Source organism: Choloepus didactylus, chromosome 22 (assembly GCF_015220235.1).
Source record: "Choloepus didactylus isolate mChoDid1 chromosome 22, mChoDid1.pri, whole genome shotgun sequence".
NCBI classification, from domain to species: domain Eukaryota; kingdom Metazoa; phylum Chordata; class Mammalia; order Pilosa; family Megalonychidae; genus Choloepus; species Choloepus didactylus.
In genome coordinates, this window is record NC_051328.1 from 28,728,750 (window position 1) to 28,746,828 (window position 18,079).

The 18,079-nt window shown below is 43.4% G+C and overlaps 1 protein-coding gene across 11 annotated transcripts in view; it reads left to right on the plus strand.

The window, feature by feature from the left end:
* HYDIN (HYDIN axonemal central pair apparatus protein) overlaps window positions 1-18,079 on the plus strand; it is a 534,664-nt gene that overhangs the window by 317,259 nt on the left and 199,326 nt on the right. For all 11 annotated transcript variants that reach the window (XM_037815908.1, XM_037815907.1, XM_037815906.1 and 8 more), the window contains 2 exons: window positions 146-289; window positions 5,466-5,779. In XM_037815908.1, coding sequence (XP_037671836.1) covers window positions 146-289; window positions 5,466-5,779 — 458 coding nt within the window. The remainder of the gene's footprint in view (window positions 1-145; window positions 290-5,465; window positions 5,780-18,079) is intronic.

An 18,079-nucleotide genomic window follows, 5' to 3' on the forward strand; every position in this document is an offset into this window, starting at 1 on the left:
ATGATTTATCTTAACCTCTGCAAATGTGTGTGTGTGTGTGTGTAATTGCCAATTCTGCTATTGACGATGAATGTGAGACTTTTGTTTCTTAAAGCTCACTGTGCTTACCATAACTTCATTTGGTTCCTTATCTTCCTTTCCACAGAAACCAAATGCTGTCCTGGAACCTGATTACCGGCCCTTGGTCATGAAGAACATTTCAACCTTGCCTGTGAATGTGTTGCTCTCAACATCTGGACCCTTCTTTGTCTGTGAGACTGATAAATCCCTGCTGCCCATAACTCCTGAGGTAACGTGACAGGCGGCTGCAACAACAAGCTCCTTGGGGGGTTGTGTGTGATAAAGGAAGAGAATAATATAGATATACCACCTTGTTTCAGTGCAGAAAAACATAAAGACTCAAGAACACAAACAGGAAAGAACACAGAAAATTTTAAGTGAGTCATAAGTAAATGCTAATATCAATTACAAGAAAACTATCATAATGGCATAAGAACTTCCAGTTCATTATCATAACCCTTTCAGTCCTGCCCATTATATTAAAGCCAATCTTCAGAAAGCAGTGACTTTCTAGTAATGACAGTAAAATCTTTTAATTCCCCTCCCTCACATCCAACCAAAACTCCATCGCCAAAGAAACAAGGAAATAGCCCAACCCCAGTTCCCAAACAAGCAAGCACATCTCCAAGTACTGGTAAATCTGAACCAGGCTGAGAGAGGAAGCTAGGAGGCCAGCCTGGCCAGCAGCCTGAGGCTCTAAACGTAGGAAAGGAGATGCAGCCCTAGAAGGCCAGTCCCATGATCCTTTGCTGGACATGAGGAGGCCAATGGGAATGGCTGGGCTACGGGGCAGGTGACGCTGCCGATTTGTCAGAGAGGATGAACAAAGGGGAAGCGAGGCCCGCGCACCACGTTTTTCAGCCCCTGAGCATAGGGAGCCCACTGACGGAAAAGTGGTGTGAAGGAGGAAGAGAGGGGAGGCAGCTATTGTGAGATCTCAGAAGAGGAAGCCTGTGACTCAAGGGGATTTGCTGTGAGCCACACTCAAGGGAGGAGGATCATGGCGGGCAGTGGGAGGGCAGCCATGATAGAACTGCTTGGAGATAGGGTGTTGCAGACAATACCCAAATGGCAGCTGTGAACTGCCCCTTCCCACTGACTCCTTAGGGGGTCTCATTCAAGTATGAGCTGAGAAAAAACCAGCTAAGATCTTTAAACAGAAAAAAAGGAGGAAACCAGCATAAGCAAGAGGCAGTTGAAACAAGAACTGCGAGGGGACTTACCCAAAGAAGAAGAGCAAAAACGCAAACGTGTAGTTCTCTACAGTCTCAAAAAAATTACAAATAATGTGACCCGTCCTTAAAAAAAGCTCAAAGATGAGATACAAGTGTTCAGAGGAGATGAAAAGTGAACTCATAGAATTCATAGGATGAGAATAATAGAAATGCAGACATAAGCATCTTCCTCAGGCTGGAGGTAGACCAGGCCTATTCTTGTCCTTCCTGCAATCATAATAAGATAAAAATAGAAACATTCAAAAGGGAATGAACCCAGAGCAATAAAATAAAGCAGAAGGAGGATGGGTCTAAACAAATAATGAGAGATTTAAATAAACTTCTAGAAGACAGAATGAGGATTGGAGTGGGTTGAAAAAAAGCACAAAACCTGCATCCTAGTAAATTATCCAATGAGGCTGTAGAAGATGTGGGAGTCACTCTGCCCAGAGGGCTCTGGGGAGCTCTGGGCTCAGAGGCAACACGTATGAGGAGAGTGCTGAAAAGAGAGGGATTCTTTGAAGGTCTGTCCGTGTGCACTAGACAGCTGTGCTCCTCCATCCCACAGAGATAGCATGGGCAGCTGGCTTTTATCCCAAGAGAAAAAGAGTAAGAGCTCTTCCCCAGAGAAAATGATCAAAATATTTGGGGAAATCTTATGCTTCTAGTGTCAGTGTTGGAACCCCAGAATAAGCATTCTGGTATCTGGGGTGTGTCCACAGCCTAATGGTCCTCTCCCTGCCCAAGGAAACTGTTCAGTAGACCAATCTTGCTACAAGAATTGAGGAATTGTGGCCTCTGGGTTGTTGGAATGGTAATACTGTTTGATCTTGTATATTATTTGCATTATAAACTTTAATAAAAGCACACATGTCATTTGAAAAGTAAAGAGGTTCTACAAATCAACAAGAAGAATATCAACAGCCCAGTAGAAAATTAGGCAAAGGAAATGAACAGAGTTCATAGAAAGGGAAATATAATGGCTTTTATGTTCAATCTCAGTCATAGTAGAAGAAATGCAAATTAAAATTATTATGAAGTACATTTTTAACCTATCAGATTGGCAAAGAGCAAAAATTTGATAGCACTCTCTGTTAGGGACAGCATGTTGAAAACAGGCACTCTCCTACAGTATTAGGGTATATTGGAGGGCAATATGGCAATAGCTATCAAAATTTTAAATGCCCATGCCCTTTGACCTAGTAATTCCAATTCTAGGAATTTATCCTATAGATACAGATACAACATGCAAGATGGGATATATATAAAAGGATATTCATTTTAAGAGTAATAGATTGGGAGCTAATATACATCAAAAGGAAATTGATTAAATAAATGATGGCACAATTATATGATGGAATTAAATACAATTTTATTCTGTTAAAAAAAAAAAATAAGGCAGCTCCATATGCACTTATATTGAGTGAATAGACCTGTACAACACAAAGAGTATACCCTAATGTAAACTATGGACTGTAGTTAATAATGTGACAATAATAATAATGTGTCATCAGTTGTAACAAAGATACCACACTAATGCAAAATGTTCATAATAGGGAGAACTCTGGGGAGGGGGGAGAATTAATATGGGAACTCTGTCCTTTATGCATGATTTTTCTATAAATTTATAACTGCTCTAATAAAAAGCAATTTAAAAAATGAGGTCGTTCCATATGAACTTAACATTGAGTGATCTCCCAGGGAGAAAAGCTAAGTGCAGAACAGTATATATAGTATGCTCTCGTATGTGTAAAAAATAAAAGAGTCTACGTATAAATGTGATTTTGTAGCCATAGAACTTCTTTACAAGAATAGACAAGATACTGTAACCTTGGTTACCTCAGGGGAGGAAAACATGCTGGCTTGGGTAAGGGGGGGGTAACTTGCTTTTCAGTAATCTATTTATTCCAAAATGTAAATGAAATATATTTTTAAAGATTTTTAAAAATAAGGTCACATCCTGTCCTAGGACAAAATGACTTAGAACATTCAGCAGTGAGACATATGTTAGTGAAGTTGCTGGACTTCACTGATAGCCAAAGAATTCTCTGGCATCTAAGCAGAAAAGAGACCCATCAGGAGAAGATTTTAGACTGCTTCAGACTTCTCCATAAGAAAACTCAAAACCAAATGACAGCAGAACAATGGCTTCAGAGTTTTGAGGGAGGAAAAAAGTGTGACATAGGAATTTTATAAGCAGCCAAAGTGTCCTTCAAATATAAAGATAACAGGCAGATACTCTCAGGATGCAAGGAATCAAGGAATACAGCATTCATGTGCTCTTGTTGAAAAACCAATTTGCTATAAATACAGCCTACCAGGAGAAGAACCAAATAAGGCACTTAGGAATGAAAACACACACACACACACAACTGTGTGGGAAAGACCAGTAGGGAGCACAGAGTCCCTTTAACTATAGAACTGAAGTTAAACAACTGTGACAGTTAGGATTTCAGAACAGAATGTAAATGTTATGTTTTAAACCTCAACTTACTAAAATTACGCTGTAACCAATAAAATTGGGAAGCGAGGGAAGCATAAGTGTGCTAACTCTAGGCCATTTTATAGCCAGGGATCAATAAGATATTGCCTAAAGTTGAAACTGCTTAATGTTTAACCATCTTTTTTCTTGATCATAAATGGATAATAGTAATAACTAACATTTATATAGCATTCAATATGTGCTGAACACTGCTCCAAACACATTACAAATATATCAGCTCATTCTCTTAAGAAGAGGCAGATTTTATTATTACTCCTGATTTATAGACAGAGAAACTGAGGCAAGGCTCCCTTATTTGCCCAAGGTCAGAGTCAGGATTTGGACTCGAGTGGGGTCTGGCACTTCTTGGATTTTTTTTCTTTTTTGAGAAAAAATTCAAACATGACATTTTTTATAAAATAGTATACACAGTTTAATTCCATGTTTAAAAAATTTTATTTAGCCATCTGTCATGTCTGGACTAAATGTTTAAAATGTGAACTCTGGGAAATAACATGTGGTGAAATTTTGGATGAATTTTTAATTTCCTCTTTGTGCTTTTATATATAATGTAAATTTTTATGGATTATATCACGTCAACAAAACAACAAAATCACTCCTCTGGGGAAACAATGTATAAGTCAATCTTCAAAGATACATGAACACCAAGCAGTGCAATACCAAGCACTGCAGATGCTCAGGTCAAGAATGGGTTCAGAATTGTAAGGAGCCACACACACCCAGCTGGAAGATAAAAGGGTGGGGAATTGGCTTGGCCTTTAGATGAGATTAGGCCCATTGAATAGTCATTACCCTCCCTCTGATTCTTGAATCAGGTGATTGGTTTTATCAACTGAAATGATCTAATCATGTCACTGAAGTAAACCCTTAAATACCTGATCTGATTAAACCTAGGGCAGAGGCGCCCTCTGAAACAGCCTGATTCTTGTGTGTGTTGCTCACAACTGTCGCGGGGCACTTGCTGCCATTTAAATGTGGGAAGTGAGCAGTGCCTAAGAAAGTCACATCATAACCAGCCTTTCCATGGGAAAGTACTATTGTGGTCACTGGCATCAAGGAACACATGGGAATTTGAATCAAAGAGAGTAAAAAACAAAATCTGCCAAACAAATTCTGTACAGTTCAGGAGTATTGTCTTAAATTGAATAGAGAACAGTGGAGAGTAGATAACACCGGATTACAGACGTTAGAAAAGCAATTAAATTACCTAATCCATCCCTTTCTGGGTCACTCTCTACAGATCCCCCTACCCCCACCAGTGCTTTATAAAGCCTTTATAAAAATTTCTTTAAAAACTTTTCCTGCTTATCTAGAAAGAGCATTTCACAATCTTATTTATTTTTAATTAAGAATATTTTATAATAGTTACTGCAGACTCTACCTTTTACAACTCCTCAATGCTTTTAACCCCCAACTGTTACTAAAATCTCTTCCTTCAAATAATTCCTCTCTTAAGATTTTCCTTGCTTTCATTTTCATACATTTCATATATATATATATATGTTTATGTCTGTACATATTTATTCTTATATATACATATATATATATATTTCATTTCATTTTAACATGTGTGGTCTGAGTGTGTGTGTGTGTGTGTGCGCACACACACAGCTTGTCCTGTTCCATGTATCAGGTTGGAAATGCATAGTAGTACAAAAGATGATAATTCCCCATTGTCTTGTTTGTAGCCTATTAAACTGGAGGTTAATGAAGAAAAAAAACTGCTGGTCAAGTTTGACCCTTCCTACAGAAATGATTTGAACAACTGGGTGGCAGAAGAAATTCTAGCAATTAAGTATGTGGAGCACCCTCAGGTAGACAGCCTGAACCTGCGTGGAGAAGTGCATTACCCCAACCTGAGCTTTGAGACCATGGAGCTGGACTTTGGCTGTATCCTGAATGACACCGAGGTGATCCGCTACATCACCATCACCAACACCAGCCCCTTGCTGGTGAAGTTCCGCTGGTCCTTCCTGGTGGACCACGAGGAAAATCAGATAAGGTAACGCCAGCATGGAAATCCTGCAGAACTCCTCTTCTGCTGGATGTTTTTCCCTTTTAGACTTTGCACTGGGTTTCCTGTATTCTTTGTGCTGGTCTTCCATGAATATTTTCAATTCTGACAACTAATAACTGACAAAAATAGCAGAGTTTAAAGTTATGGTCCATCCCAGATTTCTGAACAGGAAAGCCCCGAACCACCCCCAAATTAACAAAGCCATTCCCATAAGCTCGCTTTAATTTTTATTGAAGTGGCTGAATCGCTATAAGTTAATCACTAAAAAATAAAGCCTTTGTAGAGTTTTCTTAGAATGCATTTCAAAGCACAGTCGAGTAGGACAATACATCAAGTATGTGCCTTGCTGAGCTCCATGTTGCCTGTTCTGTGTACATCAGTGGCAGTTTCCGTTCTGGCCCAGAAATATACACAATAGGGGGAGGAGGTAAATGCCACAAGCACAACATTGTCTTTACAGTATTTGTGACCAGAGGAGTCTCTCCTGTGAAATTAGGGTCAAGTTCAGTTAGAAGGTAAATCTGAATCTACCCTAATTTTGAAAAGACTCCTTTCAAAAATGTAAACAGTCTGTTTTAGTCAGGCCTGGGTAATAGCTGTATCTGGTTCAAAACCCTCGTGGGTGACCAGGACAATTGAGCTTTGATATATATCTTTATTTGATTTTTTGACAACTTAGTTTGCAGTACCTGAATATTGAATGGCCATGCTTAAGTGAAGAAGCTTCGTGTTTTTCTAGTTAGTGCTTCTTGTATGTAACCCACATTTTATATATGACAGCTACCCTTTCCTGGGCTTGTCACCACAATGATGACGGTGGATGCCTCTGTAGGCATCTCATGACGACCTAGCCCAGCACTGAGGTTGGCAGCCAGTCCTGGAGCCTGAGCTTGGAGTCTTCTCATTAAGTGCCTTAGACTCTTTGGGTTTGGAATGAAATTCTGTAGATGGTGAATATTGAAAATATTTTTGGAAAAATCAGCCAACCTGACCTAATAAGCTCTGAATACCAGATTTTGTGCAGCTGAGTTCATTCCATCTGTGAGCAAGGGACACGCTTTATTCATTTTCTTTTTTTTTTTTTTTTTTTTGAGAAGCCATTCCCATACATGAAAAAGCCATAATGACATTTTTTATATAATGAAAATTTATTTGGCCAATATTGGAGATGATACACATAATTTTTCATTGGTTTGGGCATTTACTTAACCATTTTTATTCGTATCATCAGTATCTTCCTATCTCTTAATATTGAATATGGTAATATTTGGGCTGTTTGCACAGCAAAATATAGAAACAGAATATTGCCCCCTCTGTTTATAATTCATTTATTCATTCAGTCAGTCAATTAGAGAGTCTCTTATGCACCAGATATTGCATGAGGCATCAGGAATATTAGAAGCCGGAACCACGCACAATCCCTGCCCTGTGGGGCCTAGTGGGGGGTGCAGATGTGTACCCTGCAGTGGACACGTGTAACCCATGTGGAAATGCCGGATCCTGGGGAAGAACAGAGGGGCGATGGCAGAGCCCAGAGGAGTTCGAGAAGGCTTCACTGAGAAGTCACAGTTTAGTGTTTCAGACAGAGAAGCAGAGAAACAATCTGAGCAATGGGAATTGCAAGTCTATATTATTTAGGAATCATTCTGTTGCAAATGACAGAAAACCTGACCCTAAGCAAAAATTAAAATCAGACAGAAGGAAATTCACTGGTTTTCACAGCTAGAGAGTCCAGATTCATTCTGGCTTCCAGCCTGGCTTAACTCAAGGACTCAAACAATGTCTGCTCACCTTTGTGTGTTGGCCTCATTCTCACCAAATGGCTGCCAGTGCTCCTGGGGCCATATCCTTCCAGATTCCAATCCACTGGAAAAGAGCACAAGCCTTTGTTCCAGAACTCCCGTTAAAGTAATTCTGACTGCACCGACTTAATTATATTTGCTATTCCCCATGCTAATCTGTCATTGTCAGGGGAGGGTGACACACTGACTAGCTTTGGCCTGGCCACATGCCCCACACCAAGGTCTTTGGATGGTAACCTCAGAACCACAAGAATTGAAAGGGGTAGGGGTGCAGTAGATTCTAGACAAAAACCTTATGTATGAAAGAATGGATGCTGGAGAGGCAAATTACACACACCTACCACAGAATCAACAGGGAGTACATTAGTGTGGCTATAAGGCAAGCTTCACTAAGGTAAGAGAAGTTATGGGAGCTGAGTCTGAAGAGATACATTGGAGGAAGTGTGTGAGAGGCCCATTATTCCATGATAGGGAATTGGGTTCTTTCTCGGAGGCAGTGGTGAGATTTGTAATCATAAGAGAGTAACGGAGTCAGAGTTTTTAAGAAAGAAAACTCTTAGCAGCAATCAGCACAGTTGTGGCCAGCACCTCCTTCTTGAAACATGTGCCTTTCTTGGCTTGCATAATGCCAACCCTCCTGCTTTTCTCTAACCCCCTTGACTACTCCCTCTCAGCTCTTTGCCAGCAACAGCTCCGCTGGAGTACTGGGGCTCAGTTTCCACCTTCAGCCCTCTTTTCCCAGCAATTGCACTCACTCCCATAGCTTCTGTGACCTCTGTTGCTGAGGCTTCCAAATGTATATGTTGGCCTAAACCCATCAGCTGAGTTCCAAGTCCGTTGCCTTCTTGATGTCCCCTTTAGGATGTCTCCCAGGGGATTTGTACCCAACATGCCCCACACTAAACTCAGCACTGCCCTTGCCCCTCCCTGTCTGTCCTCTAGGGCTCCCTCTCCTGGTAAATGGCACCACAGTCCTGGGAGGCTTCTAGATTCCTCCCTCTTCTTACCCCCACCCACCTCATCAAAACCCATCACCAAGTTCTCCCAGTCTGCCTGGTAAACACATCTCATCCCCATCTCCACTGCCGTTACCCTGGTCCAAGCCACCATTGCCTCTTGCCTAGACCATTGAGACAGCCTCTAACTGGGCTGCTTCCACTCACACTCCCACAGTCCATCCTCCACTCAGTGGCCAGCAAACCTGGTTTTAAGCCTTTCAGGAATATCCATGGTGCTTAGGATAAAGTGCGAGTACAGCTCTGCTCCCTGTGTTCCTCTCCAGGCTCTTCTCACTTTGCTCTCACCTCACCCCATGGACCCTCTTTCTGTTTACGTGCTCTTCTTTCCTGCCCACTGCCTTTCCTGTTCATCTGCTCCCTCTCTACTGGGATGCTTTCCCCCACTCCTTGCCTCACGAATTCCTTCTCCCTCTCAAGACTCAGCTTACTCCTCCTTCCTGCAAGAAGATCTCCCTCAGACTCTCCCCTGGGCGAGAACCTCCTCCGAGGGCATCAGGTGCCCCATCTCTTTGGTGACACTCATCCCACTTGTAGCTGTGGCTCAGTGTCCATCTTCCCAGCCACCTCGTGACCCCGGGAGGCCAACGGCCATGGCTGTCCTGTCTCCTCTGGATCCTCAGAGCCTCACAAAGTCCTTGGCATAGAGTAGATTCTCAAAAAGTATTTTTATTTAACCAAATGCTCCCACCTGGTATTTGTAGCAAGAGGGGAATCACTTCATCACTGGTTTAAGATTCTTTTCTGGCAGTTCCCTGGCACCTGTCAAATGGAAAACTTCAAGGCATAAATGTCACCTTGAGTAGGTAGGTACACATTTCATAGAAGAAGAGAATATGCCACCTGCCCTCCCAACAGGCTCTCTCCTGCAGGCCATCAGAAAAACATAAACCACCCATTGGCTAAAGGTCACTTTTGCCAGATATATGAACACTAACCTTTCTTTTCCAATTAGAATCCTTCTAAGCCCTACAGTTAGTAAAAGAAAAATAAAAGAAGAGAGGTTTTTCCCCTTGTACTAGGCATATGAGGATGCCTAGACACCCTCGACATTCCTGCCTGGCACAGCACGCACACCTGTCATGTGTATGTACACGTGTGTGCGTGCGTGTGGGTGCATGTGAGTGTGTGTGTGGGTGCGTGCATCTGTGCATGTGTGTCCTTTTGTAGGCAATTCTGACTCATACATTTAAGGCACCTCTCTTATTTAAGCACACATATTTTTCCAAGTTGGCCCTCATGTCACGTTTTAAGAACAAAGAAAGAGGTAAAATGGACAAACATGATAAATAAGCCCTCAATAAGAGGAAAAGTCAATCTTTGCCTTAGAAACACATGCTCATCGTCCACACATGTTCATGTCCATGACAGGGTTCTAGATTGACTTCAATAAATGACAGTCTGTCCCCATCACACATGCATGTTTAATGGAGAAACTGGGACAAAATAGAATAGCTGGGTGCCCCTTCAGTAGGTCTGTCATTCTGTGGTCTGGCTGATCAGATTGATAAGAATAGGATGCTTCATAGCATCTCTACAAAAGAGAGCACGAGGAAACACCTGCACTTCAAATCTGAGTTCTGTGCTCCAAGCCGTGTTACCTGTGGCCCAGATTATTCACCTGTAAAATGGGAATAATGTGTAAACCTAAAGAAGTTGCAAGGATTAAAAGAAATATGTCTATAAAGTACATATGTCTCCTGGACACGATCAGCATGCTGTAATCAGTGACTGTTTTTAGGTTCCCTAAGTGTTTCTTCCTCTCCTTCATCCTTTAGTACAAAGGGCTGCTAAGAGAAGCCTTTCCCAGAATCCTAAAATATTGGAGCTATGGGGTCCTGAGGCACCAAGATGATGGACCCAGACTCCTTTGCCTTCTGATAGGGGACAGAAAAATCCCTTTCTTAGCACAGGTTGTATTCATTTGGGCTACAGCCTGGTCTCTTGGGCGGGCCACGGCAGCCTTCTGTCCTTTACTCCTCCCTGAGCCAGATAATCCCAGAGCCCGTGGTTAGGTGCAGCCCATTGCTTTGCCCAAGGGCCCAACCAAGAAAATAAAAATGTCTGGGGAACATGTGATTATTTTTCTTTCAAAGTAAAAATAGCTTTATCGAGTCCCGTGGGGGCAGGCAATGTGTATCCTTAAACCCCAGCTGGCCCTGGGCGGGTCAGGTGCTGGTGAAGAGCTGGGCCGCTGGAGTCAGACTCCGGCCCAGCCGCCTGCCCCGTGGGACCTCACCCAGTGACAGCATCCCTGCGACACAGCTCACCTCAGGCAAAAGGTTGAGTGCATTTCTTATGTTCCCCAGCCCCTCTCTTCCCTAACTCTACTCCTAATTGTGTCCGAGCCAAGTTTGTCAGGGTGACAGATGTAACAGCCCACAGAGGGAACAGGGGCCACCCCTCCTCTTGTATTAGTTTCCTATAATTGCTATAACAAAGTATCACAAACTGAGTGGCTTAAAACAACACAGATTTATTTATTCTCTTACAATCCTGGAAGCCAAAAGTCTGAAATCAGTTTCACTGGACCAAAGCCAAGGTGTGGGCTCCCTCCGCTCCTTCCGGAGGCTCTGGGAGGGATCCTTTTCCTTACCTTTTCCAGCTTCTGGAGCTGCATTCCTTGGCTCATGGCCTCTTCCTTCATCATCAAAGCCCACGGCGTAGCATCTTCAAGTCTCTTCCTTTCTGCCAAGGATGTCACATCCACCTGCTCACTTCTCTGTTGTAGCTTTTCCCTCTGTCCCCCTCTTATAAGGACGCTTGTCATTACCTCATTGGGCTCATCCAGATAATCCAGGACAATTGCCCCATCTCAAGATCCTTAACCTCATCACCTCTGCTCAGTGTCTTTGGCAATGTAAAGTACCCTTCACGGGTTCTGGGGATTAGGATTTGAACATCTTGAGAGTCCATTTTTCAACCTACCACCAAAGCAAGTCTGCCCGTATCTAGAGTTCTCATATTCTTTCCACTGTCTACCAATACAAATCAGATTTTAAAAATGGATCTACTATTAATGACCATATCATAAGGTATCTGTGAGTTGTAAGCAATAGAAAACCTGACAACTTAAAAAAAATAGATTTATTGGTTCACATAACTGAAAAGTCTGGGAGTAAGCTTCAGGCACAGTTTGATCCTGGACTCAGATATTGTCACCTGCCCCTCGTATCTCCCCACCAGCCTTTGGCTCGGCCCTCTGCTGTGTTGGTTCCAATCTCAGTCAGGTTCTGCCCACATGTCTAACTCTAAGACAGAGTTGCTACATTGTCTCCAGCGCTCCATATGCCAGGTTCAAGACCAGGGTGAAGAGGTAGAGTCTCCTTCCCAGAAATAAGTCCTGGCAAATATTTTGTTGAAACTCATTGGCTCTGGTTGCCTCCTGTGTCTATCCCTGAATTATGCCCACGGACAGTAAGAGACAGGCACTTCCATAGTTCCCAGAAGGAAATGGAGGGCACCTGACTAAAGAAAGGCAGAATGCAAGCCAGGCAGCAAAGAGCACAGATGCCCACTGTAATGACTGATAAGTCTCATTCTGTTTCCCTTGCTAGTCCTGGGCCAAGGATGTCGACGTCTAACTCTAAAATTAGGTGCCAGCTGCGTGGGAGGGTATTTGGGGGCGACAAGCCTACCTTACCAGTGTCCCAGGGATGTGCTAAGCTGAATACCTTGCAGACACTTGTGGAAAAGCAACTCGCAATGAGATTTTTTCCACCCGGCCCTAGCACTGTGGACCATCACCATGGAGCCCTGAGCAGCAACTTGGCAGACACCTTCACGTTTTCTGGCTCTGCAGTGTTTGACCTTTCATATGGCAGACTCTGCCTCTGCTTTTGAAGCCTGAGAGTGAGATCACCAGTACAGTATGAGCAAATTCACATCCTTACTCTGGGGAAAAGCTCTTTTAGCCATTTTCCAGAGCACAAAGGAAATGTCTCTAGGAGGAAATATTTCCTGTAGATCAGCTATGTAAGGCCAAGCTTCCCAAAAAGAGATATGGTTAGGAGCAATGAGGGCTTATTGGGTGCCAGGCATGAGTCTAAACCTGTTACATATCTGAGCTCGTGTTATACAGCGACCCTGGAAAGGAAGTATTTCTATTCCGCCTTGAAGCAAGGCTCGTGGGAGTCGGAGTCCACACCATGGACCCAATTCCAGGGAACTGCAAAGCCCTTGCTTCTTCCTACTGAAATGTCAGTGCACATTTTCCTACATATTTACACTACTGTTTATCCATTTTTTCATTTAAATGAAACTTTTGGGAATACGCTATCCAAAATGTGCCTGGTGCTGTGGGAATACCAAGATAAACGAGCATCATCTCTCTCCATGAGGATTTGTAAACCAGCAGAGACAGTCTGCAGACTGCTCACAGAGTGCAAGGCCCACTCTGATGCACAAGCACTCACTCGGGGCCACACATTCACAGGGCCACTTCCTTTTGTCTGCTCAGTAGCCTCCTTTACACAGTAAACAAGTAAGCGTTTCCTTACTTAGGAAACACTATTATCATCCTGGTTTTACAAATGAGGGAAGAGAGGCACAGAGGAGTAACCAGAATGAGCACCACATAACATGGACTGAAAGAAAGAACAAGAAAGGAAGCAAGGGAGGGAAGGTGGGAAGGAGGAAAGGAAGGAAGGAAGGAGGAAATAAGGAAAGAAAAGAGAAAATAATTAGGAAGCACAATTTTTGCCCATCAAAAGTTGATAAGCTTAATGGGGGGAAAAAAAGGGTTCATAGAAAACAAACAAAAAACTACTATTTGTTCCACATTTTGGAGCTTTTCCCTCTACTTCCCAACATTCCAAATATTACACAGTGAAGAACCCTGGTCGGAATGCTTACGGGGACCCCTGGGGTAGAGCACTAACGGTGCCCCAGCAGGGTGAAGAGAAGCCAGCTGCCCCGGAGTGTCCCCACCCTGATCCCCGCGTCCCCTGATTCGGTTCTGACAGCTGCAAGAGGCAGAGCCTCACTTCCTGAGCTTGTGCTCCACAGCGCATGTTTGTGACGGATCACATCCCAGACTAGCTGTGAAAGCCAGGACTTGCCTTGGCCTGGCTGAGCCCCAGAGAAGTTTGGAACCTCAGTTGTCCTTTCAGTTCAGGCTCCAAGGAGAGGCCCCCAGAGAGCACGTAGGCTGCAGATGGGCCTCTTTCTCCTCCTGCTCCCCTCTCTGGGACTGCAGCCCCATCCCAGGGGAGCCAGGTGGTGGAGCAGTGCGCTGGGTAGACTGTCACTGCGGGCCTGAGCCTTCCCTGGGGGTCTGTAGTACTGAGGATTTTGCCCGGAGGTTCATCATCAGCTTTTAACTGATCATCCTTAAAATGGAGGAAGGAGGGAGCTCGAAGAGAAGCCTTCCTGCTTCCATCCTGGAGGGCAAAGTCTCTGGCTGTTGGCAGGTCCTTCTATTAGCAGGTTTGGAAACTCAAATTCAGCCCCATGTCATTTTTATTCCATTGAGGGACTAGCAATAACTGCCGATTCCTCAGGCGAGGCTACCAAGGGACAGGGCACAAGATCTCAAGCTTTATTTTGCTTCCTGAGAAAGAATAGTGTTTATTTAAGTAGACTTGAAATATAGAGAGTATATAATTATATTATACTTAATGTAATAATGTAATACTTAAATCTAGTATATATGTTTACATATGATGTATTCCATAAATTAATACGATTTGCTATAGAGCAAATGTTTTTCAGTAAATATCATTTATTCGCACGTATAATATAACTCAGTGGTTCTCAACTCTTTACAGCAGAGCCCTTTTTCCAAATGAGCTCTTGACTTTTATGTAAATCACCTAAAAGCAGAACTGCTGGGTGAAAGAGGGGATGGGGGAACCCTCCTTCCTCCTCCCACTCCATCCCCATCAGCTCCTGGGCTCCCTCTGGGAGACCCACAAGGCTAAATTAGTCAATCCCTAGGTACTAGTTAAGCTTTACATTGTCAAGTCACAAAGCAATGTTGAAAGACATTCCTATCCTTAAGCACGCTAAATTTAAAAGACAGTCGGTTTCTAACCTGATCTAACCTTGACTTTCCTTTCAGTTCACAGGAGGAACTTTGTTGTCATTTCATCCTTGCTCCTCCTGGGCACAACCCGCCCTAGACTCCGGCAAAGTGCTCAGAACACAGCCTACTCTCAACGCATGTCAGTTGTTGTTGTTGTTTTAGTTTTCTGCCACAACCAAAGTGCCATAGATCTAGTGACTTAGAAGATCATACAAATGTATGATTTTGCTGTTCTCAAGGTCAGAGGTCCCATGTGGGTCTCACTGGGCTAGGGTCCAGGTGTCACCAGGGCTGCATTCCTTTCTGGAGGCCTTCGGGGAGACTCTGCTTCCTTGACTGCTTCTGAAGGCCTCCTTCATTCTTTGTTTATGGCCTCCTTCCTCCATCTTCAGAGCTAGCGACACAGCATCTCTGTGTCTCTGCTTTCATCATCACATCCCTTGCTCTTACTCTGACTCTCTTCTGCTTCCCTCTTCCACTTTTAAGGACCCTTGTAATTACAATTGGGCCCAACCAAACAATCCAGGATAATCTCCTCATCTCAAACTCCGTAACTTAATCACGTCTGCAAAGTCTCTTCTGCCACATAACATTCTGGGGATTAGGACTTGGATATCTTTGGGAGACCATTATTCAGCCTCCCACAATTATTAATGCAGGATATCTGAGTTGGTGGAAACATGGTATGTCAACGTGTTTGTGCTTTTTAAAGAGTTTTAAAATTAAGTGCCCATGACATAGTAAGTACTCAAGTTGTTGTCGGTGGTGGTGGTGGTGGTGGTTTTAGTATTTCTCCAGTTATTCTTGGGTGTTCTCATCCCCACTCTTGTCAAAGGTTCTGGAAGAACATGTGCGTGCAAAAGGTGTGGTGTGCTGAGAAGTGGAGAGGCAGCTTGTGGGGCCCAGCTCCCTCTCTGCACTTTGAAAGCAAGGGCCCCAAACACATTTTTTCCTAACTTCTTGCATTCCACAGTGGGTAACCACAGTGCTAGCCAGAGAACCACTGCAGAAGCTCACTTTCAAACATTTTTATTTTAGGTTTTTAGATGTTCAGAGAAAACTAGGTTGGCCTCTTTAAGAATCAAGTTGTTCTGAGTAATAAGGGACTGCAGAACTTGACAATAAATGAATTGGATTATCTTTCGGGCTTGCTTAAGGAAAAGAGTGGAAGGGGAAACTGATAAGATTCTAAAGATGAGCTAAATGTACAAGGCTATGGATGATCCAGGACCTTGGTGACTTATAAAAACTGTGATGGTCGGTAGCCAGGTGCAGGGTATTTTAGAGGAGTTGCTGAGGGCTGGGTGGTAAGGAAAAGGGTGCATCAAGGTCGGGAACTGGATTTTTGGCTCGAAGAACTAGGTAGATGGTAGTGCTGGTAGGTGAAATGGGAACACTCCAGGTTTGGTGATGGAGGGAGCCTTATCCTCCATCCCTGGAGTCCCTGGACCTTCCAAGGCCTCCATCACCCGGGCCTCCCATAGACTGTCCATCCAGAATCTTCTCTCCTGCTGTGATGGGTCAGCTAATTAATCTGACCTGGGGATCAGGTCAGCCTCGGGCTAATGAGGGAGCTGTAAGCCGTCCCTCAAGTCGGAGCTTCGGCACCAAGTCCCTGCGTTTGTGGTTAGCCTGCGAGCGATTCAAGGCCAAGCAGAGCAAGACTTTGGGGGAGGAGAGTGAGCCTTTAGCTCTCCTCATGTTTAATTTTAAAATTATCAGCATATGTGGGACCTGTTTGTATTGGCAATTCATCTTACTTCAGTTTCCACATCTGTTACACCATAGATAGAGTAGTTGGGGGTGAGACCCTGCTGTCTTCCTTTATTTCACTTTTGAGTGTTGTAAACATTTTTGTCCTGTTTTATGTTATTATAGAAGAACGTAGTTCCCTGATATATAGATTCATTCTTCTTAAGGCATTTCTGCAATGTCTCCAATATCAGTGGACATCCTGATAATTAGAGATACAGTGTGAGCCAAGCTGACTTCTAAAGAACTCAGTGCATATCAGAACCACTGGTAGGGTTATGCAGCATGGTTCATTCCATGTCTTAAAAAAGATTTCATTTGATTTATCTGCGTGTTCAAATTAGTTAAAACTCCCAAAGCTAGCTACATCAACTTAAGACCAAACATTAAAAGAAATCGACTTTAAAAACCATCTCGTTTTGAAAGTGTTTCTTGAGAGCTTTGAAGCTGATTAGAAGAGAGATTCCACAGCTACGCGCTTGGCAGCCCACGAGCCTGTGGCAGTGGGGACATCTTCTGGAGCTTTTATAGAAGTGGCTGCTTTGCACAGAAATCACTGTGGAGAGCTTTAAGGGTCATCTTGGTCACCTTCCTCCACCACTCACCTAGCCCCAAAACTCCTTCTAGACAGTCACTTAAAGGGCCAGTCAATAGTGTCTTGCTTTTCCATCTCTAGATTACAGTTGGGATGGGTCCCTCTTCTTCAGATTGAAAAAAAAAAAAAGGTCCTAGGCTTTATGTGTTCTTTATGTTATAGTTTCCAATTATTTTTAAAGTGAAAAAGCTTGCTTTGTAAGTCACTGTCATGGGCCTGGCGTGCAGGAAGAAACCAAGGAGATGCTCTCACCTGCTAACGGGGCAGAATCTCCAGCATCTGATTAAGAGCGTGAGCTTCGGAGACAGGCTAACTTAGCTCTCAGTTTTATCGTCTGAAGTTATTCAGATCATAGGACCACCCCATCGAGCTGTTGTGAAAATTAAATGAGGCAGAGCTTCTAGGGTGTTTGACACAATACCTGGTAGAGAATAACTAGTGAATAGTGTTGGGTGAAGTTATTTACTTAGGACTCTTGCTTGTTTTGCCACCATTTTTGTGACTTTCTTGCCACCATCTTCTGGGTCAGTGGCTCTCACCCTTGGATACACATTAGGGTCATGTTGGGAACTTTTATGTATCCTGATGCCAAGTACATCAGAATCTCTGTGGTTAGGACCCGGGTATCTGTAGTTCTTAAGGTTCCACAGGTGATTCCAACGGGCAGTCCACAGAGAGAACCACTGTTCCGGAAGCTCCAATTTCAGCTCCTTTTGAGAACCTTTAAAAATATGGCTTTCATCCCCTAAGGTCTGAGTAATTTGAGTGTCAGCTATCTCAAGTTATCTCTTACCAACTTCCACCTTAGCACAAGTGGCCAGTTGGAAGCATTTTGGAACATAATAATGTCAGAGGATTAAGGCAGGCTGTTTTCCATAATGGGTATGTGTCCATAATTTGCTTCTCCTTCTCATGTGCTGGTGGGGAAGGCACTGAGCCAGCTCCATCTGTTTCCATCTGTCATTTGCTTCCCAATGTGGGAGGACCAGCAAGTGTAAGACCACAGATCCAGGCCAATAAATAGGGGAAATGGCAGGGACTTTGTGTTTGTGCTCAGAGGGGCTCAGGAATTTGCCCACTTTTAATATGATTTAA